The sequence below is a fragment of the Haplochromis burtoni genome, unplaced genomic scaffold (genome assembly GCF_018398535.1).
Source record: "Haplochromis burtoni strain Fernald_Lab_line unplaced genomic scaffold, NCSU_Asbu1 Contig_65, whole genome shotgun sequence".
Taxonomy (NCBI): Eukaryota; Metazoa; Chordata; class Actinopteri; order Cichliformes; family Cichlidae; genus Haplochromis; species Haplochromis burtoni.
The window spans coordinates 1,242,195-1,265,434 of record NW_024582426.1 but is presented as its reverse complement, the minus strand read 5'-3'; the positions used below and the strand labels follow the sequence as shown (position 1 = coordinate 1,265,434).

General features: G+C 40.4%; 3 protein-coding genes across 6 annotated transcripts; 1 reads left to right on the top strand and 2 right to left on the bottom strand.

Annotated features, from left to right (window-relative positions):
* Positions 1-207: 207 nt before the first annotated feature.
* On the top strand, positions 208-6,832 carry slc35d1a (solute carrier family 35 member D1a). The gene is made up of 12 exons (XM_005923270.3): positions 208-674; positions 985-1,018; positions 1,122-1,208; positions 1,837-1,904; positions 2,016-2,087; positions 2,206-2,274; positions 2,503-2,605; positions 3,257-3,349; positions 3,900-3,967; positions 4,190-4,268; positions 4,352-4,434; positions 5,429-6,832. The coding sequence occupies exons 1-12, from the start codon at positions 565-567 to the stop codon at positions 5,532-5,534; spliced, it is 972 nt and encodes a 323-aa protein (XP_005923332.1). The 5' UTR covers positions 208-564; the 3' UTR covers positions 5,535-6,832.
* Positions 6,833-8,760: 1,928 nt separating this feature from the next.
* On the bottom strand, positions 8,761-13,451 carry si:ch211-121a2.4 (transmembrane protein 205). Of its 4 annotated transcripts, none has more exons than XM_014333869.2 (4): positions 13,366-13,451; positions 12,348-12,571; positions 11,312-11,475; positions 8,761-11,225 (listed from the first exon to the last, which is right to left on the bottom strand). In XM_014333869.2, exons 2-4 carry the CDS (start codon positions 12,445-12,447, stop codon positions 10,923-10,925), a joined length of 567 nt encoding a protein of 188 aa, XP_014189355.1. In that variant the 5' UTR covers positions 12,448-12,571; positions 13,366-13,451; the 3' UTR covers positions 8,761-10,922. The 4 variants fall into 4 exon arrangements, with proteins under 4 accessions (XP_014189355.1, XP_014189354.1, XP_005923331.1 ...); XM_014333868.2 differs by having other exon boundaries at positions 13,309-13,438; XM_005923269.3 differs by having other exon boundaries at positions 12,348-12,472; positions 13,309-13,433.
* Positions 13,452-14,679: 1,228 nt separating this feature from the next.
* On the bottom strand, positions 14,680-22,612 carry dhcr24 (24-dehydrocholesterol reductase). Its single transcript, XM_005923268.2, has 9 exons — positions 22,250-22,612; positions 21,526-21,681; positions 20,520-20,625; positions 19,937-20,055; positions 18,198-18,461; positions 17,973-18,116; positions 15,734-15,931; positions 15,464-15,642; positions 14,680-15,360 (listed from the first exon to the last, which is right to left on the bottom strand). The coding sequence occupies exons 1-9, from the start codon at positions 22,478-22,480 to the stop codon at positions 15,207-15,209; spliced, it is 1,551 nt and encodes a 516-aa protein (XP_005923330.1). The 5' UTR covers positions 22,481-22,612; the 3' UTR covers positions 14,680-15,206.
* Between the last annotated feature and the right edge of the window lie 628 nt (positions 22,613-23,240).

Here is a 23,240-nt window from a genome sequence, read left to right as displayed (position 1 = left end):
GCCGTTATTATCTTTTATCTTGGATTTTGAATTTATCTTGGCTAGCTGTGGTGTTTGAAATGTGGTGAATAAATAACTTATCTCGCCTAACCCCCAATTACATGTAATAAAGAACAACAACAACAACAAAAACCCTTCTAATTTGTGATTGGACTAATCGCATCACATGTCACGTTAAAAACCGGGAAGTGCCGACCTGCCTGTAAATCAGATGGGTTTGTGAAAGCTGGGGGGATAATAAAGCTGCAGGAAAGATCAAATATCCGTCCAATTCTTGCTTTAAGTTTAATGCTCCATGTCAAAAGAAAGTAGAATGCAAAAAATAAGCTAAGCCTGGCTGGTGATTTCATTCGCAGTGCTAGCTTTGTACAAACAAACAAAAAAAAAAACTCGTTCATTTCATGGTTAAATTTCGTGGTTAAATTTGTTGCGCGTAATGTGATGCTCAGACTTGGGGCGGAAGTTGTGAAACGTGTGTGTGTGTGTAGGTGGGTGAGCCTACAGTGAAGAAGTGATGGGCAGGGGAAGAGCCGACTCTCAGAGAGGAATGAGAACTTGTCGGGGATGGCGGACAAACCTCCGACGCTGGTCGTGAAGCTGTTTGCCGCCGGGTTTTACGGTCTCAGCTCGTTCCTGATCGTCGTGGTGAACAAGAGTGTCCTCACTAACTACAGGTAACGGCATAGCGGTAACGCCTGTAACGGTTACGGTCGATAAGCTGTTTCCATGCTAGCTAACCTAGCTTGTGGAAGTTGTGCAGGCTGAGCAGAGCAGGCAACACCACGGTGCTGATTAGCCTAACGGCAACTTTTATCCAGTGATGGTAATCTTGTGGTTCACACTGCAGGGAGCCTCTCTTTCTGTTGCCTGTGTTGGGCAACATTTTAACCCTTGAGTGTTAAGTACGAGGTTAGCTTACTAACTACAGTGTGCTGAACTTCTAAAGCATTAAAATTTACTGGAGTTTCATCTCTACTTTTTCAGGTTCCCGTCGTCGATATGTGTCGGAATAGGACAAGTACGTGATACGTGTAACTTCTTCTTTTACGTTAACCAAGCTGACACCACACCTTAAAACCAGGCAGGTATCGACACTGATTTCTTCATGAATCTCTGTGCAGATGTTAGCCACGGTGATTGTGCTGTGGGTGGGCAAGGCTGCAAGGGTGATCAGCTTCCCAGACTGCGATGAGACCATACCTCGCAAGGTGAGATATTCTAAATGAAGAGTACCAGTCATTTATTACTAGTTTCCAGAGGTCCATATGCAGTCTGTTCATCTCTTAATAAACAGTCCAAATATCAAATGCAGAGGCCTAACATGTATAATTTGGCCAATATAAGCAACTATTTTCCCATTAATAGCATCTCAGTATTGACATATATTAAAAAAAAGAAAACAGATTCATTAGAAATAGTTTAGCAGTGTCTGCAGTACCTGAAGTGACTGTGGTTTAGAAAGTATACAGAGTTATTATATTTTAATAGGAAAGGTATAAATGTTTTTGGGCTAAATATTGAACCCCAAATTGTGTGACACATTAAGCACTGTACACATAGAGTAAGTGGCTTGTAACCTCAAAGCATTTATGCATTAAGTCAAGCTGTGTCTAACTAGATTTTGAAATATATTGCTGAAAACTAGCATACTCTATATGCATTAGATATATTAGCCTTTATTTTTTTCTTCACCCTTTGAAAAATGGCATTGCCCCCCCCCCAGGAACTGGAATAGGTCAGGTTTATGGTGATCGCTGCCTGTCCATCAGATAATTCATTTAACCATGCTGGAGCTGTTCCTACTTAACAAAACCTCCCTATCCTTTTTTTCCCTAGACATTTCCTCTACCTCTCCTGTATGTGGGAAATCAAATCACTGGTTTATTTGGAACCAAAAGGCTAAAGTAAGCTCCGCATTTTGTAAAAATTCACACAGTTAAAAACTATTTGGCTATTAATGTTGATGTTTTTTGTTTAATGGATTTTCTGTCACCGTTTACGCCCTGGTGCACCAGTCTGCCCATGTTTACAGTCCTCAGGAGGTTCTCGATCTTATTCACTATGCTGGCCGAGGGATTTCTGCTCAAGTAAGATCCCACACAACAGATAACCTACTTTTCTTCGCCATTTACTGGTCCTTTTTTTGTTCGGTTCCAGTTCTAAGTGGTCATATTGAATTTCTTTACTGTATTTAATTTGTGGCAGGAAGAAATTCTCCAGACCAGTTCAGCTGACAGTGTTTACAATGATCCTTGGGGCATTTATAGCCGCGAGGTAAGTTCTACTAAATCCAGGTGTGCTGGCTGTTAACCAAGATTTACCTTCACTACAAAGAGGTGCTTTGTCGGGATATAGGTCCAAGTTTAGTTGCCATTATCTTCAAGGAAGTTGTAAAGGAGCCCTGCCTAAATGCAGCTTAACTACAGCTTAAATGTTAGCCAACTGAACACATTATTTATTTTCTTGACACTTTCGATTGCCTTTTCTTCTTTCTGATACTAGTGCTGACTTATCATTTGACCTGCAAGGCTACATGTTCATTCTCCTGAACGACATCCTGACTGCAGCCAACGGAGCCTATGTAAAGCAAAAATTAGACGCAAAGGTATGTGATGGCGGTTCTGATGAATAGTGACCATTGTTGGGTGGGAGCTGTATTTGGCATTGAGCTGATTACGTGTGAATGTAGAGAACTCGAACTGTCCTTCAGTATCTTGCTCAAAAGAACTTGGCGTGTGGAAATACATTGAGTCAGTTCTTTTTACTCCCACTAATTTGATTAGATTAAGAGAAAATATTTGTGATTCATTCTTTTGGTAAAATATCATTGTGCTTAACTAAACATTTTTTTTTTAGATTAGTCTTCAGATCTGTTTGGACTGACTCCGAAATGTCTTGTTTAAGCTCGTTCAAGTCATATTTAATGTCACAAGGGCAAACTGAACTACTCAGTTCTCACGTTTCTGCAAGGGCCGATCCAAATTTAGTGTATGACGCCTATGGAGCGCCATCTCCTAGGACTGAGCTCCAACTACGAGAGGGGTGTGTATGAGTGAGGGGGTGAAGCCGATGAAGCCATGTGAAACAGAGCATACACAAGAAGTCTTAGGTGGTGCCATGCATGACATCTGTATGCTACTTAGTGAGGAATGCACTGAAAGGCTTGTGAATAGCACTCTGTTCTGGCTCTGCATATTACTTGTGTTTTCCTGTTGCTCCCTTCCCACCTGCTTCTCTACCCTTTTCATTTTTTCAGGAGTTGGGGAAATATGGATTATTGTACTACAATGCATTATTTATGATAATTCCCACTCTGCTGTTGGCTCATGTGACTGGAGATATGCAGAAGGTGAGGAGTTAGCATTTATTATTCTACTTCTACTACTTTAACACTATATTTGTTAAATTAATGCTTTTTTTTTTTTTTTTTACCAGAGCTGTTATGATTTCAGTACCGAACAGTTATTGCTTGGTTTAATTCTGCATTTAAGTGAGCAAACATATGTCTAAGCATGGGTGTGTGCCGTAAATATGAGCTGTCTTTTCATTTGGTCAGTGTTGGCAGACATTCTGGGTTGCCCAGCTGGGGCCCAGCAGCCAGAAAGGCACAAAGATGCTATTATGCACCTAGCAGAGTTATTACAGCAGCATCAAGTACTTCCCTTGACTGAGCAACCACCATGGATATAAACTAAAACGCCTCAGTTTTTAGGCTGCTCACTTTCTTTAAGTGAATGCGTGACATTATACATCAAAAACTACTAATGTAATATTTTACTTTACTAATCAAATGTGTTTCAATTGTTTTTTTCTTTGCTTTTAATGTTGAAACAAATATAATGTTTAATGTATTTGTTAGTTGTCCGTTTGTGTTTCCCATACTCTGCTTCTCCTTTCAGGCAGTGGAATATGAGGGCTGGTCGGATGCATTGTTCCTCACCCAGTTCACCCTGTCGTGTGTCATGGGGTAAGTTACAGGCTTGAGATTAAATGTGGCATGCGTGAATTCACTATCAGTGCAACATCTGGATGATGGCAAATTTCTGTGATTTGCTCTTAGATCGGTATTGCAGTCTCAGTTCTGTCTTGCAGCTTGTCTACAATGTTGCATTAACATTTTGAAATCCAATTTCAGGCTCCAATAAACGTTGAGTGATTTACAACATGATTACTTATTTATTTTTCCCAGGTTTATTCTGATGTATTCTACTGTGCTGTGTACACAGTACAACTCAGCATTAACAACTACTATCGTGGGTTGTATTAAGGTGAGCTGCGTGCTTGAGGGAACTGTTGAATACAAAACAATGCAAAATGCTCAGGTTTGTTAATGTTTTCTCCATTTTTACAGAATGTCCTGGTGACATACATTGGAATGGTACTCAGTGGAGACTACATTTTCTCATGGACTAACTTCTTAGGTTTGAACATAAGGTAAACAGATCTCATGTTTCTCCTGAATCTGAGGGTTAAATACTGTCACCCCCTCCTCTCTGATACCCTGGCATGGACCTTCCCCTAGGGGAGTGAGAACTCAGGACCCGTGTAGTTGGAGCATATTCTCTGGTAGTAGTAGAATGCAAGTATATCCACCCCTGCTCGCTATCTGATCTGGGACACTTCCAAAGTGGAACAAAGTCCAGCTCTTCTATAAGAAACTGGTTACAGATCCCAACTACCGGTATATGTAATCAGTATCTCAACCCCATACACCACAAGCTTCACCAGAGAAGTTACAGTCCATGTATTGCTAGCTAGTCCTAGAAACTGAGGATTGGGCCACTGCCCCTCTGTGAATGGCTACCTTAATGTGGCAGAGGGGTTTGTGTTTTCCAAAGATCCCAGAAACTATGTTGTGAATGGCAATCTTCCTCTGGTTGGGTCTCCTAAAGGAAACTTGGAGTGGTTCAGAAAACCAATATGAGCCAAAAGATCAATGGACCAGCTTATCCTGCCTGGGACTTGGTTTCCAGGGTCCCACCATGGAACTGGGAATGGCCCACAGGGGCCTGAACAGACTTAGCCTGAAGTAGTTACAAGTCTGCCCTCCTGTGATCCCACCACCTACAGGAGGGGCTGTAGGGGTTCAGTTTTATGCAGATTGGGCAGTGGTGCACAAAATGTTACTTCTGTTGAAGTATGAAAAATCTGATACAGAATCAGAAATGAAACAGTCTGATTAAATATAGCATGATGAGCACTAGCATGTTAATTCTTGTTTCTCAGTTTAAATACAAACTGTTCTCAGCATCTGTTCTTCTGGTGGGAAAATAAAAAGTTTCTGTTAACACAGATAATATTGTATTCCAGCCCTGTGGGAATTCAGATGTGTCAGCTGGATCTTATTTCTAGTTCTACAACTTTGATGTGCTGTAGCATGTTGTTTTGATACAACATTTTCATGTCACCTCTCTCAATTTTGTTGCAGTATTGCTGGCAGCCTGGTGTACTCGTACATCACTCTTACAGAGGAACAGTCCAGCAAAGCAAATGAAAACACCAAGCTGGATATCAAGGGCAAGGTGGTTGTATGACAGACACTGGATTGTTTTTTTGTTTTTTTTATTCTTATGCTGATGAACGAAAAAAAACTCTATTTTTTAGTAAAAGTGTAATTTATGGAGTATTTTGGCAGTAAAGGCATGGGATTGGTGGGAACAGTGTTTCAGACACTTCCGCAGTGTGTTTTTGTGGAAATGGAGCAGTACCATTGCCATGCCTCTCTGCTGCTACCATGGTGACGAAACCCTCCCAAGTGTTTGTAGGTTGATTTTTAGATAAGCTTCTTTGTTGTCGTTTTTTTTATGTTGTATTTTGATACTGTTCTTGTGAGCTTTGAGAATAAGGGAACATTGGGTGAAAAATATTTATACAAACATTTGATATTTAGACAGAACATTTAAAGTTAAATGTTGAGATTATGGAACACAGGCGCGATCAGCTGGTTTTACATATTGGTGTGTACTTATGAGTCAATGGGAATATTAAGGAAGTTATTTAAAAAGGCACAATCCTTGTTCTTGCCTTTCAGTTTTGCTGTTTACAAGGAATGTAACTATAGATGCCTTTCTGAGCACAGTGAGATGCACTGACACTGTCATTTTCCGTTTAACTCTTTGTCTCCATACTTTATTTTGTTTTTTGCGCAAACACTGTCACACGCTTGTTAAAGACACACGTAACGACACTGACCGGACCTCATCCTTCAAAACAACCAAAGCGGATGGGCAGCAGGCCATCAGTTCTCATCAAGGATTGTGGCTTTAAATAGTATCGCCTTCTTTTTTGGGGTGATAATTTGAGATGACAGTTTACATTTTGCTCCTTCAGTATTAGAGAAAGTTTGTTGTGGACTCTTAAAGCTGTAACTGGTTCTCTCTATGCAGAATTAACAAACAGTATATATGGTTTGTTATTTGTACAAGGGGATCATTCGTTTGTGTTTTTTGACAAAATGTGATCGCACTTTTAACTGAGGTAGCATCTGCAGAAGAGTGACTAACAGCCACGCCTCCTGTTACAGTCATTGAGATTAATGTATGTTCCTGAAATTTGTTTCAGGGTTTTTATTGTTGTTGTTTTTTTAAGTACTATGAGAGGAACTCTTTTTTTCCCCTTCTTTTTTCAATTATCAGGTACAAGTGTCTGCTTTTAAAAAAACAAAACAAAACATAAATATCATCAGTTTATATTTATTACTTTTTTTTAGACTTATTAATTTGTAGGTGGAGTGGCTAGTGAATTGTTGATGCTGATCACATCTCAAACACAGTACCCATGATCTTGTAGCTGGAACACAATGTATTTTTTACATTAAAAACTCTTGACTTAATGCAGTGGTTGTTTGCATTGCTGTAATGTCATTCCAGCATCTAACAGAATGTTCAGAGTACACACTTGAGTGTTTTGTAGGATTGCGTGGTAAGATAGCATTTATGCTGAGTAAATGTTCAAAGTTATGATGGATGAGTTACTTTACAGTTTTTGTAGTTTCAGACTTTGTTACTCCCTGGTGGGAAAAGTGCCACATTGATTACAGCAATGCAGAATGAAAAGACTAAATATCTGCCAGTTTACCTCACAGGTTGATAAGATAGCCTCCAAGGCTAAGTCCAGCTTCTCTAGTTCAGCTCCAACCAGAGACTCTTAGCTGAAAAATGTTAGCCAAACTGATGTTTTTTAACATCTGCATCATTAGCATTCCCTGTTTAGCCAGATTTTGTGTTTCTAAAGTAAAAACATTTTCTAGTTTCACAGAAACGATCAAAAACAAGTTTAAAAACGTTGATGCTCACTCCAAGTAAATTCAGCGCGGCTCTATAACTGACTGTTTAAATATTACGTTTCCAGCTCTTCACAAACTACAGTAGCATGATGGCGCCCCCTTCTGCAACACCTTTAAAATGCTGTTGGCCCACTTTTAAAGCTTTATACTAGATAATGTGCACTGAGATCTACTCTAAAACACATTGTTTTCTCAGGAACAATTTAGCATTTTAAAGGCATAAATGTAGAGAGTTTAGTACGCACTAAGCTTAACAAAAGTGCTTCTACCTTAATTATTTTCTAATTTGCCACCACTAGGAGGCAGCAAATGCTGTAGAAAGCAAGATTTTGTTTTTCAGTTACCATCAAAGCCCTCACAAATCCCACTATTAACTCCTCTTAATGACCAGACAGTACAGAAGTATGAGTTGGCACTCTATGGAAGCATGTGGTTGGTACAAGTCTGTAAACCAGTGCTGCTCAATCCAAATATGCAAAGACTCCCAGAGTCAGTAATTTCAAAGTCGTTTCAGTCATACTTCAATCTAGTGCATGAAGCACAGAAGCAGGCATTAAGGATATATACTCTCACGGATATAAAAGGCCAAGAGGAGAAAAACGATCTAACACAGCAGCTGAGCTGTTATGAATTACTTTTTAATAAGTATATTCAGTTACATTGGCAAACTACAAGAAGTCTGATGGGCAGTACCACACAAGATCACCACAGCTAACAAGAGGGCCTTGTGTGCTGCTGAATGTGGAATCTGCCAAAGGACCTCCCTTACCTAAAATCAAATGTATTTCCAGCACAAAGAACATCTTAATCAACCCAAAGTGAGCCTAGAAGAGAGCATATTTCTCCAATATTCAATTCATAGTTGAGGCTGGATCAGGTGACACTGAAACCTCCCTCAGTCATAGGCCGAGGCTCTGCTCTCTCCAGTGTCTTTTTAGCCTCCCCCCCCCCAGCCAGTTGCACCAGTTGGTTGCAACTACCCGAGTCTGGTTCTGTCTGAGGTTTCTTCCTGTTAAGTTTTTTTTTCCCTCTTGAAGCTACTCCTATATAAATAAAATAAAAGTGAGTTGAATTGAAAACATCTTACATTGTGTGCAACATATTAGTGTACAACTTTGGAGGGATAAAAGATAGATAAAAGAAAAAACCAGCAAGCTTTGGTTGAGGCATGAAATTTATAGAAAATAATTTGAATACAAAAAGTCACATGCTGAAACATCATGGATACAAACCCTCTACCATTAACAACTCATGACCTTCTTTGACCTTGCTGGTCATAACTTAAATGAGTACAACTAAACCCATTGCCTCAAACTTAAATTGTCATAAATATCCACAAATGAATGTAAAAGGTAACCTAAACTAAATACTCATACCACATTTAAATTGATATACAATATACACATTAAAAATCGGCTGAACTTACAGACAGCAGTGTCCTGTCTTACATGTGCAGCTATCAAATGTTGCATTGCTTTGTTTTTTTTAAAAGTCCCACAAATGGGCACATAAAAAGGCACCTTCGTCAGTCCAGTCTGAACAAAACAGCAGTTTTAACATCCACACTATGCTGTAAATTCTCAATTATGGAAGTGCTGGTGTTAACGGCAGTTTTACATAGACATGTGCTACAAACAGAAGAAAGATGAAACACATTGATGCATTTCAACCAGGCAGGTACAAAAAGGAGCGACCGTCACTGGCAGGAAGGGATTTAACATTTCAATGTGCAAAGACACAGCTTAAAAGAAATGAGCACAGATCCTCAGTGTTCAGAGTGTGAAACAAAGACTTCAGAGATATTCAAACTATGACTAAAACAGCCTGATAAAACTGTAGTGGAAAAACACAACTTAAATATAATTTGATTTCACTTCAAGCCTACATAATTTTCCCCATAAAGAGTGCATAAACACCCTAATGTACAACAAACGGAGGTCTTATAAAATAAAGCACAAGGAATTCAAGATACAGGCCAAACAATACTTTAAATCTTCACCATTATATACAAAATAATATTCTCCTTTTAGACAAAATGCAAGGTTCAAATTTGTACAGAGGCCATGCTTGGATATTAAGTGAAAACATCAAATGCAGAGATTCATTCAGGTCTTCAGACATTTGCTTACGGGGCTCCCAGAAGGTCACAATGGGTGTTCTTATGCTCGATGCTATGCATCACTTCCCCATTTGATCCAAAGAGAAAGTCTGAATGTATTATGATGTAATAATTATGTAAAGTGTTAGAGCTGCTGATTATAACCACAAGTAGGCAGAACCCTTGCTGGCAAATTAATACAGACCTGCCTGAGCTACAAGTCTAGATGTACTAGAACCATAGTAGTGTGTGCCGTGTGTACTAGCAAGTCTCCTGCCATATCGGATAGAAGAAAAGGGGTCAAATGAGTGTCTGCTCAACCAGCATCACCTGTGGTAAGTGCCAGTACCAGTGCCTTTCACACTGAACACATGATATCAAGTAATGTAGGATGCAACACCTTGTAGGATGTTTATCGGCCAAGGGAAATTCAAGAGGTAATGGAAACGTTACTGCACATGTATTAATGTACGTCTTTCAGTTTCATTGTGACATTCTGGGGGCACTATTATTATTACTATTACAGACATTTAGCCTAAGTAGACCCACATCAACTCAGCAAATTTCAATACTTTCAACCACATCAAAAAAACATGTCCCCACACTATTTTCTGGATCAATGCATCACTAGACAGCAGATCACTACAACCATCAAAGCTGTTAAACAAAAATAGTTATTTAATGCCATTTGTCACCACTGATCAACAGAACAATTATCTCAGCAGGAGATCAAGGGTCTACCTGTTAGACGACTCTCACAACTAGACTGACCTGCTGTACGGCAGAATAGTCTTCCTCCCTCGCCTCAATAAATACAAACGAGCTGTTTACAGTTTAACTAATGCACAGCACAGCTAAAAGCAGCGCCGAATGCATACCACAGTAAAAGTGTTCTTTTTCATCTCAACAGGAGCTAGGAGAACTAAAGATAGTACAACCTTGCACTCTGAAGCATGAAGCACACACGCACACCCACACAATCTTAAAGCAATGAAAGGGAAGCTAAACAAACCTGTGACACTACCCTGAATATGGGATAAAAACTCCACCCAACCAGAAAGAGAGGGAGTGAGCAGAATTGGAGCAGTTTCCCTAACTAAAGGGGCCCTTTTGTTGCATACTTATAAAAATATCAAGTGGATTGGGTTGTTTTCTGATGTGGCCTCTTCTGTATTGCTACAATAAAGCTTAAAAAAATCCACTGGCTCAATGTTACTATTAAGGCAACTGTTGTAGTGAAAGGAAATCTCCAGGCAGCCGACACCGTGAACTGAAACTAGGTGAAAGTTGAGGCATTCCACACTGCACTCACTGACTCACCTCTCCACAAGCCTTATGAGAGAAACAAGGCAGTGTCCTTTCATTACTCCCAAAGGCGCTAGGAGGGGCAACTAGGCTTACCTGACATTTCATTGCACACTTTACAGAGGAAGACAATATGAATTAAATATATAAGTTATAGGTTCAATTAAAAAATGAAGTGTTTGTCGATTTGTAAGGGACTGATTTAAAGGTTCCAACATTCCTGATGTGTCAGCTTTATAGTGCAACAAGGTTCTCGGCCATGTAACATAGGCTGTAGAAGTTACAGCCAATGCAGCAGAGGTTGCACAGAGAGGACAGCAGTCTGTAGAGCCAAAGGCGGCTGCTGAGGTGTCTGTATTTGACATCCGTCTCACATAGTTTAGCGTAAGCTTCACGGTTGGATGACAGCCCGATATCCTGACCCAGTCCGCATGCCTGCTCAATAAGATGCATGTCAGCCATAATCTCTGATGTCATTTGGCCAAACCACTGAGCATTGACGGCCGAAACCGTCACGGACACAAAGAAGATGAAGATCTGGTGGCAAAAGCAGAGAAAAAGATTTAGGAAATGTTTCAAAATGAGTGTCATGCAATGTAATGATATGATAAAACAAAACATACCTGAAAGGCTTCTCTGTCATCCAACATGTCACTTGGGTGATACACAGCATAGATAGTGAGGTTAAAGAAAGCACAGGCTGAACCGAGGTGGAGATAGAACGGGACCAGACGACTCTGAATAAAGCCGTACGTGTGTCTGTTCAGGTGGTTGTTCATCACAAAACCTGAGCAGAATCGAGGACATTAACTCCACAGGCAAAATCAATACTATTTTATTTAAAGAAAAAAAAAAGTTTTTTATTATCTCACAGCAGTAACAACAAAGTCTGAAATCAAGTTTCATCTCAAAATTATAATTATATAATATAGATACAGGAATACATTTACATGAAGAGTTTTTAGTGGCACTGACATAATATGACCACAGTTATACTAAAGAAAAGAAACATACTGCAGCGTTAAAGCTAACAGGAAGGTCAGGTCACAAGTTTGTGAAGGGCATTCCTCCATAAGCAAGGAATGTACACACCTTATGATAACAAATTCAATGTGTGTAAACTTTGCAAGCTACAAAAAGCCAGGTGCAACCAATGTATTGCACTTTAAAAGCATTGTATGCTTGATGATTCTGAAACTAAAAGTGTGTCACAAACATCCACGGTATCGTTTTGTCCTCATCTTTCTGTCCCATGATATGCATGTGGTGGTGTTAATGAGTAATCTGGTGAAAGCAATCATGTTTAGAGACTGTAAAGTTACCAAGTGAAATTCAAATATGTCAGAATAGTGGCACTAATTTCTTTTAGTCATGGCCAAGTGATGGGCCTGTAAGAACCAAAACCTAAAAACCAAAGTATGACATAAATTGGGGTTTTGCAGAACTGTTACAACCCCCCCTGCCCCCGGACATACTGAGTAGTCTCAGCCATTCAGGATGGCTGAGACTACACTGATACCAGGGTTTTTTCTCCAGTTTTCACTAGAAAAAAAAACTGTGCTTCAGTAATGATTATAAACTAAACAGGTATCTCTTTATTGACCACTTGTACTTCCTATCATTCTCTTATCCTGTATTTGTGTGCATGTTTATACCCACCTGAAACGAACGTGACCCAAATCTGCATCCCCCAATAAGTGGAGATCAGAATCAGCTGCAGTAGCTTCACAGTGAAGGTGGGCTCTTGGTCAGTGGGCATGCTTTCTCCACGGCCTCCCTCTCCTCTAGGATCAAGTGTGCAAAACAGGTAATGCCTTTTCTCCCACCACCTGGGGTTTTCCTCTTTTTTTCCCCCTGAATGGAGGACTAGCAGGAGTACTCAGCTGCAAACATGCAAAATCAAAGTGCCATTAGCTACAAATTTTGGCTTTAAATGCCGAATTATCAGCAAATTATTTGCTACTGTGGCAAATCTTCCACAGTAGCAATAAACTTTTGACACAGCTTTACAAACAAAGCTTATCGATCTTTCCAAATAACAATACATGCAATAAAGTAGGCTTTTACTTCCGTCACTGATGAAATCAGAGCACCTTAAACGATTTTAGAAACTTTACTGTTAGGTTGCGGAAACTAATATAGTTTCAAAATTAATAAAATTACGAAAATCGTACTAAATACAGTAAACCGACAACAGATACATCTTATTTAATACATAGTTTATTTTAAGGAGCTGCAGAGGCGGTGTCTAATGTGCTGGGCATGAAAATATTCAGTTAATCTGGAACACCTCTGTTGCACATAAAACTACACACGGAACTTCAGCTACAACTCAGAAGTGCTGTGATAATTTTTCACTCGAAGGTGGTTCGATAGCTTTAAGTTTTAACGAGTCGTGTGGCTTCTACAAATTGTCAAAGTCACCTTTACAATAATAAGTCACGGCTAACGAAAATTGCTGGGTAGCTGTAGTAACAAAACTACACTGACTGACAGCTAACAGGTAGCTAAGGTTAACTGTGTGACTCGCTTTATAAAACGTTTACTGAATAGCTAACTGGGAGCTTTATAATGATAAAAGAAAGAAGACTTAATGCTATAAACAATGTGAAGAACCTACCTGTGCTGGCAAAAGACTGCGGGCGCCTTGCTGCAGTTGACTTTATAGTAAACTTACCAAACCGGCTGGCAGCTACTATCGCTGTCTGTAGAAAGGGCGGACCCGCGAAGATGTCCCCTGGAAAAACTTCCCGTGTAGTCTTAACAGCAGATACTCGTTCCCCCCTCAACAGGTAAAAGTTTCCATACACTCTGCAGTAAGAAAAAAATAAATTGAAAAATAAATTGTGGTAATTAGGATGACTTTAGAAAGTAGCCCACTCCTCGTGTCCCTCTAGAAGTAAAACGATGTAATTTAATAGCTCATGACACTAGTTTTAAAGCATGATCTTCAAAATTAGCAAACCACAAATTTACAGACCACATGGGAATGTAGGATTGGATATTCTGCAGACACAGTCGGTGACCCCCAACTGTCTAAGTCTGTGGTGAGTTCATTAATCTACCTCTGCATGTCTTCTTTTGTATACTTTGCAGTTGAAGGCAGATATTTTACTGCGGCTACGTTTATCTATGATGTGGCTTAAAGTGTCTTGTTTATCTTGTGTAGCCTGTAATTGTATTGGGATGCCTCTTGCAGTATAATCTTTAATGTAATCAGGTCTTACTTTGCATTTCAGTATAATCTCTGTTTCGATTATCAGCTTTACATGCTCTGCCCTCTGGTGACAGTAAGCAGCTACAGCATGTAGATGGTAGTCTGTAAAGCATAGGTTTGGGTAAATGGCCTGTATTTGTATAGCGCTTTACTAGTCCCTAAGGACCCCAAAGCGATTTACACATCCAGTCATCCACCCATTCAGACACTGGTGATGGCAAGCTACATTGTAGCCACAGCCACCCTGGGGAGCACTGACAGAGGCGAGGCTGCCGGACACTAGCGCCACCGGGCCCTCTGACCACCACCAGTAGGCAGCGGGTGAAGTTTCTTGCCCAAGGACACAACGACCGAGACTGTCCAAGCCGGGGCTCAAACCGGCAACCTTCCGATTACAAGGCGAACTTCCAACTCTTGAGCCACGATCAGTTCACAACCACACCTGTTCTTTTGAGTCTTTTCCTCAAGGAGAGGAACGGGACGTATTTTGGACACTCATTAAAGTAAACATTCCAGCCTCAATGTTAAATAAAAACAACAATGCCTCCTCATACTCACTGTACAGACTTTTACCAGAATGACAAAACTAAATATGTTTCTGTTGTATTTTTATTTAATGTATTATTTATTTCAGATAGTATTTTTTCACACGTAGATTTAATTCCTAGTATAGTTTCAGTTGATTATGATAACCTTGTTAAAAACTAGTTATAAAATGGGTGGCTATAATTTATCTGACATTTTAAATAATGTGAAATAACTGATGGGAAAAAGGCATGGCAATGAGCTTTATTGTAGGAAAAGTTATAATTACATGTTATACACACCTGGAAATATAGTAGAACCATACACTGATATCAAAATAAGTTACAATATATACTTTTTAAAACTGAAAAACAGGAACCATGTATTATACATGTCTTCAAAGTGTATGGCACTTAGGGGAACAATAAGACAAAATTGCCAAACAGGGAGAAGTTGCATAATATGTGCAGTATTAAACAGTTTGAAGATGAACTAAGCATTGCATTTTCATATGAAGGCAAAAAAGTCACAAAAAACCCTTCATAATAAAATGCTTCTGCTTCTTTGTCACACTGATAAAAATGTCCCCACAGGCTGGTTTCCAAAATAAGTATTTCAGTGTGATTAGTCCCACTTTAGAAAATTTTGAGCTCTCTTTTTTTTCCTAGAAACATTCAAAATGTAGCAGCTTTCACGAAAGCGTGAGCTGCCGACAGAAGCTTCGTGTATCTGCGACACGGGGCTGAATTCAGGCACCAGGTGATGGGAGATAGGGGTCAATGTCGGGCAGATTTACAGATTTTGTCATAGACTTCTGGAAAGGCTTCTTTACAACCTAATTCATCTCTCAATTTGTGGTACAACTGTCCATCAAACATCTCCCAGAACTCCTCTCGTTCCATGTAGACATCTGCATACAACATCTGGAATCTACATGCCAACGAAACAGCAAAAGCAGTGTGAATTAAAGCAAAATATTTCATATCACTTTTGTTTCAGATGCTTCAGTTTGTTTGCTTAATTTGAGACTCACCCATGAACATCTCTGACAAACTTCTCCAGCTGGCTTGTTGACGATTTAGCTTCAAAATGTTTGACTTTAGGTTCCCCATAAGCCCCGATATCTACATACAGCTCCTCCTCTTGACCTTTAGGGTGAACCATCCCTCTGCCTGGTGGCAGCAGGAATGGACACAGCCACAGTGGGTACACCTAAAACAACACAAACCGTTTCAATATTAAAGCACAAGTACCTCATACATAAACTAAGTGCCCGGCACACTGATCCATATTTGACTCTTACTTCAATGTCCTTGTGGAAGCGTGTGATGGCATCCTGCAGATGTTTCATGGGTACCAGCATGTCCTGGACCACGTGGTGCTGCTCATAGAGACGTCTGATGGTTTCTCCCTGGGTGAGCTTCAGCAGCGAGATCTTGGGAGGCACCATCCAGCCGAAAAGCCAGCGGAACACGGGGTTGTTGCCAAACGGAATAATATCCTGCAGAAAAGGCACAAATGTACGCAGAGATACTAAAATGTCCCTCTGTAATAGAGTGCTGACTCTTTTTTTTTTTCTTTTTTTTTTAAAGTGGAGAATTCCCTGTACTTGATTTTCATGATTCAATGTCTGATTTTAAAATCACAGATCACATCCTTTTCTTTTTCTGTTTATATATTTTTAAAATTTAAAATTCAAAAGAAACAGAACATGTAGACACACAAACATACGTAAAAATAAAAGAAAATAATAAAAGAAAATCAGGTTTTAAAAAACTCTTCTTTCTTGAAAGTTTTATTTCTATCACAGTGAGAATTTTAATTAAAAATGACAGTCCTGAAAATACAGTATACCACGACTCTGCTATCAAAATAAGTTACAATATATAAAAACACAGGATTTTAGGATTCTTCTTATTAATCACAGTCTGTAGCCCAAAATTAGAAGTAAAAAGTAATTGCTTTGAAACTGTAAGCTGCACAGAGAACTGATTCATAATCACAGACCAGGGTTAGAATAGCAAGCTGTGACCAGATGTACTAGGATATTGTGATAACTGTTGACCCTACATTTGACATATTATTGATTCTGACATATACTGATCAAGCATAACATTATGACCACTGTTTGTGATGGCTAGACAACTGAGTCAGAGCATCTCCAAATCTGTGTATCTATCAGAAGTGCTCCAAGGAAGCGACAGGGTCATGGGCCGCCAAGAATCACTGTCAAAATTTAATGGTGGTTCTGATGGATGGCCAGATGTGTGTGCATCTCTTATCTGATGAATACCTGGCAGCAGAATGTGGTATAGGGAAAAGGGAAGCCGGCAGAGGCTGTGGGCATTGTTCTCCTGGGAAACCCTGGATCCTGCCATCCATGCGGATGTTACTTTGACAGGTACCAACCTACCTAAGCAATGTTGCAGACCATTTACAGCCTTTCATAGAAACAGTATTCCCTGCTGGCTGTGATATCTTTCAGCAGAATAATGCGTCCTGCCATAAAACAAAAATGGTTTAGGAATGGTTTGGCCCCCAGATTTCCCAGATCCAATCAAGCATCCGTGGGACAAGCAAATCCTGGACAATTAAATGCAATCCATGGAGGCCCCACCTCACAACTTTCAGGATTAAGGATCTGTTGCTAACATCTTGGTGCCACAGTACATTGGGGCGATCGTGGCTCAAGAGTTGGAAGTTCGCCTTGTAATCGGAAGGTTGCCGGTTCGAGCCCCGGCTTGGACAGTCTCGGTCGTTGTGTCGTTGGGCAAGACACTTCACCCGTTGCCTACTGGTGGTGGTCAGAGGGCCCGGTGGCGCCAGTGTCCGGCAGCCTCGCCTCTGTCCGTGCGCCCCAGGGTGGCTGTGGCTACAATGTAGCTTGCCATCACCAGTGTCTGAATGGGTGGATGACTGGATGTGTAAATCGCTCTAGACCCCTAACACATTAGGGGTCTAGAGGAGTCCATGTCTCGACTGGGCGACCAAATATTAGGCAGGTGGTTATAATGTTGTGCCTGATCAGTGTGTCAAGTAGCATCAGTATTGGCTTTAGTCTTCTTACTTTCCACCGGAGGGCAGTGTTAACCTACCAATCACGGTCTGACGCCACCATGTCCAACAACAAAAACGATTCCTATCACAAATTGTCAGTTAGCGATTTAATGTCATCATTAAGCCCTGTTTCTGCCTGCTTTTCCCTGCACTGTCAACAAACACAAAATCCTTTGGAAAACAGAGCATCCAAAAGCCCAGAGGTGACTCAACTAAATCTGTCAAACCAATACAATGCATAATTCATCACACCATTTACTGTTACAGAAACAAAGGATGCCAAGCCCTCCTCACTAATGGCTAATGGTGTGTGAGGGTGAGGGATAGGGATAGAGAGACAGAAAGAGACAAAGAGCATGCATTAGAGCCTACTAAAGAGAAGTAAGACAGCAAATTGGTAAGATGATGACAAGCTAAAATGTGACAGATTTATGCACCCCCTCAATATAATCCTAAAGCAGATAAAATCTGTTGTGTGTGAGTACCTGAAGCTCCCAGAAGATACTGCGTGTGTGTCTGTGATAGTAGTGTCTCAGAGGGATGTACTCAACTCCAGCGCAGTCTTTCTTCAGGTAGCCCTCCACGTGTTTAAAGAACCAGGGTTTAAAGTGCAGGCCGATTCTGTTAATCTGATGTTGAAGAGGAAACGGGAAGGTTAATATGATAAAACAAATGAAAACAAATCGCAAGCACAGTCAAAGATGCCTTACCTTGTCAGGCTCTGCGTGGTCAGTCATGGTTCCTGTCATGATAACAGCACTATCCAGACTATACTGGAGTCCCTCAACAAATGTGTTCTGCTTGTTCGCAGAAGCTTCGGTGAAGCGTTTACAGATGTTCTCAAGCCCTCTGACTGGCTCATAGTGCAGCTTCACCCAAGGCTTAGCTGGGACTATTTTAATCTCAGCGGCAACCAAGAAGCCCAGAGTGCCACAGGACCACGGGATGGCGTGGAATAGATCCGTGTTCTCTTCCTTTATGAAGAAGAAAAAAAATTTCAAAAGTGTGTGGCCCTCTTCTGAATATGACTGTGAAGAGCCAGGCTTTCTGAGATTAGGCTATTTGTCTCAGTTTTTCTCACATACTTCACAGTAGCGACCAGTTTATCTTCTCACAAAGATCACGCTGTCTGCTTTTGGGGTGAAAAATCATAACATGCAAGTGTGACAAACCAGAAACGGTGCTTGGAAGACAGTGTATTTGTCTTTGATGAACCACATTACTGTGTTTAGTTATTTTATTTTACCAGCAAACAGTTGTCATCTTTTGATTTTACATTATAGAACAACGTCTGATAAATAGCCTATTTTTAGCTCGAGAGCGTTAGAGGGAATTACGCAGGAATTTTTACTCAATCCTTGCCCATTTCTGGTAAACAGAAGGACTTAAAATAGATAATATTAACTAGAATAGACTAAACAGAGACAAAAATGATAATCATAACATCAGTGACATAGTAGCTCACCCCAATTCAGAGGTTACTGAAATGTATGAAGTACAGAAAGAAAACTATAGTTTGTGTTGTTACTGGTTGGCTGTATTACACAAACTAATGAGAATACAAATCTATTGTGAAGTCATTGAAGCTCACAATCATATCCAGGACAAATATATTTCCTTTAGCTAAAATCTAGGACTACTAGCGATTGTTATGAAAAATATAAAACTGCCTGTAAAATGACCAATGTGACACTGATCTTAAGCACAATTGGGATGAAGACTCATCAGGGGTGGGCAATTAATTTTCCCAAGTGGCCACATGAAAAACTAGGCTTGTTGCGGAGGGCAAAACCATCAAACTTATAAAGAGATGAAGTTATTATTTAGCAGAACTGAGTTCAGCTTAAGCTGGGATAGGCTCCAGCACCCTCCTATGCAACCCTGCTAAGGATACGTGGAAGAGAATGGAAGAAACAGTCGTAGTTTCTCATGTGGCCTATTAGGAAAATTAATAGCCCACCCTTGCATTAGGTGATCAGTGTGCACAAGTTTCACTAAAATCTGATCAAAACTTGAGGAGGAGTACCGATTTGTGAACTGTGCAGAAACAGATTAGCCCACTGGTCCTTTGACCAGGTGAGCTAAGAAGGAGAAATGTTTCTATCCACTGAAACTGAGGGTAAAAGTTTCCATAGTTATTTTTCATGGTGGAATTTTAGTGCTTTCTTGCTAATGAACCTTCTACCATGAATTAAAACCATGCTAATATAGTGAACACCAGATACTCCATCTGAGCAAAGCTGATTTCACTGCCTATGGATATTTCTTCAAATATAAAAGCAGAGACAGCGTAATTGAAATCATAATTTTGTTATCTCAAAAAGCAGAGATAATTTAGTAAGGCATGAGTGCAAGGATGGCATACTAACCCACAAAACTCTCTTTAGAATACAAGCTCCTGGACTCAGACATATATCATCTATATATTTAACACAAAATCAATACTCACCTCTGTGCAGCGTACTAAACTGCCATCAGCTAGAACCAGTTCATAGGCAACACAGATGTGCTGAAACAGCCCATAAATATGGGATGACGACTCTATGCCGGTACCCATCACTAGCCCACCTGAGAGAGGACAGAGAATCATAAACGTCCTTTACTAATTCAATTTCTACCCGGGTGAGTACAACACCAGGCGGACACATGAGCAGACAGGAACATCTGCCTGCTGTGAGTGTGCGCGCGTGTGTGGACATGAGGATAAATGAATGTACTGCGGCCTGATTGGAAAACATTAGACTGTTGATGCGTTGTTTATAACATCAGGAAATCCATTATGAAACCCAATCCAGGGGTGCTTCCAACACTGCAGCCATTTCCTCCCAGTTTCGTCTTTTGAGCTACAACATCAGTCCTCTAACGCGATTAGAAAAGTCGTTGAGGCTCTAAACAGGATGCAGTGACTGACAGAGGAAATGCAGGATTTACATCAGTGAAATCGGTGTCGACATCATCGGTACATCTCTCTATTTGCAGAAACCACAGAAGGTGCCGATCCATGATTCCAATGAAAATAAAGCACAACGTACCCACAGTGAGGTCATCCAGCTCTGGCAGCACTGGCAATGTCCAGCCGATGGAATTGAGGAGAGCGGTGACTTGACCCATGTTTGCCAGCGGTTCAACTCTAACCACCTAAAAAACAAATATATTTTTAAGTAACAATCCACCAGCAGGTTCTCCTGCTTCCATCTCACCCTCCTTTGTCACACCAACCCCTCTGCATGTCCTTCTTCACTACAGCTTCCTCTTTTGCTTCCACCTGCCAACTCTATATTCAACACTATCCCTCCTCAAACACATGTCCAAATCATGTTGCCTCTCTATCTTTGTCTCAAAAGATAGATCCTCACAATTTACGCGGAACTCGTGCCTGCATGAAAGTATTGAGCCAAATAATTAGACAATCTGCCTTGCAGAAATAAACACTTTCTGTGAATGTAAAAAATGGCCTCAGTCTATCCATCCATGTACAAACTGTTTGATTCTAACACTGTCTGGACTATTTGGACTGCATGGACATTTATAAACTGCTCAGTCTACCTTAAAGACTAAGGGTTAAGGACGATCAATAATTTTCAGTTGCTGGTCGAGAATAGTTTTCCACTTTTAATTAGGTCTTCAATTTCTCTCAAAGTTTTAACACTTAACATTAATGTCTGGTTAAGATATTGCAATAATTCACCCAACTTTTATCTGATTGGCTCATTGTTGCTGAGTTTTATAAATAAACAGACAAAATCAATCAAATAGCTGCCATTCACATCATAAACAAGATGTGGTAAATTAACATAGCCATTCTTTTCCCTACAGATAGAAAGTTTTTATTATTGCGGTAATATGTTTTAATGATAGATGTCAAAGTGCAATTTTTTAAAATAATACCTCTATTGTATTTTCATTACTATCTGACTTACTAACTGGGGAACTTGACAGAACTGAGCCCAGGTTGATGCTGTTTCATCAGTTACAAATATTTCTGGTTGAGTTCACAGATACGAAACACTTGGAGTTGAGTTTGTTGCCCCCTCATACCTGCCTCTTTGTGTCCACCTCTAGAATGTCCATCATGTTGATCATAATGTTCTTGTGGGTTTTCTTGTACTTGCCCACTCTGAGAGACACGGTGAGCCAGCCGGGGCGACCTGTACACATGTAGGTCTTAGTGCCCTCCTTTCTCCAGTCGCGCACCTGAAATGTCACATATGGAGATGTCATGGTTGGTATCCATTAGGTGACAATGTATATTTTTCCTAAGATAGTTTTCCTGTATATGAAAGCCTGCATGACATGGGGATAAGCAAAATCCTTTTAGTGATACAGCTGTTGAGTGATCAGTTAATAAGTTTAAGTTACTGAATAACTGATTCCCTTTAAATGAGTCTAATTAGTTGAGGTGAAGCCACACCACTGTTTAACTTTACAAAGCTGCTTGTAATCCACAGAATATACACACACAGTACATGTTATCCCATCTGAATCAAAAGCAGCCTGTTAAAAGTTTTCACAAGCATGACTCACTGCAAACAACACATGAAACTTTATGATCAATAACTATTTGACTGTAATTGTTATTGATCATTAAATATCATGGTGGCCCAAATTGAAAGGGACGACTCTGCAACATGAATGAAACATTGAGATGTAATAGAAATGAAGCTGCGTGCCTTATTAGTTTAGTAATGATGGATTGCATTTATATAGTAATGACTGAAAAGGACAGTGCAGCTCTGACACCTGTTCACGCGGACACGCTCACCTGTCTCTGGATGTCTCGCACGCGCTGGTCGTGCAGTTTGGGCGCGGAACACATCTTGAAAATGAGCCACGCTCTCGCATAGTAATACGCATCAAATATAACGGAGAGCGGCAGCAGGAACAAGCACACAAATATCCACCTCTGGTGAACTATCGCGTAATCTAGACCTTTGACTTTGATCCACAGCAGGAACGAAACCACCAAACCTCCTAAATACAACAGTGGAACCATCGTGTCCGGGCAGATCGGCACTCACTCTCCTCTCTTTCCAAACTAAAGATATCCGCTTCACTTCTCAGCTGGGGAAGTAGCGCTTTGGTGAACTCTGTATTGATTATCCCAACCCTCAAAACTCGATTTCTGATCACCCCTTCGCTGGGATAGGTGAGCACGGCTAGGTGGTAGGCAAGCCCCTCCCCTGCTTAACATTGATTGGGCGATAATACCAAAGGGGCGGAACCTGTCATGTAAGCTTTAAGTTAACTGGTCCACTAAGTGACTGAAGGGAATGCCAGAAAAGTAGCCTTTTTGTTGTTTACCCAATCACGGAGCACGCAGGCTGTCACACCATGCACCCTGTCCTCAAGACTGTGTTACAACACTGTATTTACACAGTATCACAGGTTGGACCCTGTAGTTTAATGCGGACACTTTAAGTTTAAATTAACTTCTGTAGTTTCTTGCAGAAGCAGGCTTTGTCATAATCAGTGCATGAATGCACTCCCAATATGTCCATGGCTGTAGGTCAGTTACATGCATTGTTTTCCCCATCTTTTATAAAGTAACTGGTCCATTTGATACATGTTCATTTATAGTGTGCGCATGTAAGTCAGTGGATAGTAATAAACCTAAGTGCGCCTACCCCCTTTGGTGCAGATTAGCTGTTGAAAGGAGAGACATTAATGATCCTTTCTGGTCGAATCAAAGCAGCCTACCTTTCCACAGTATTGGCATCATTAGGTTAAATGTCTGGAGTTTGTGTTTACTACTA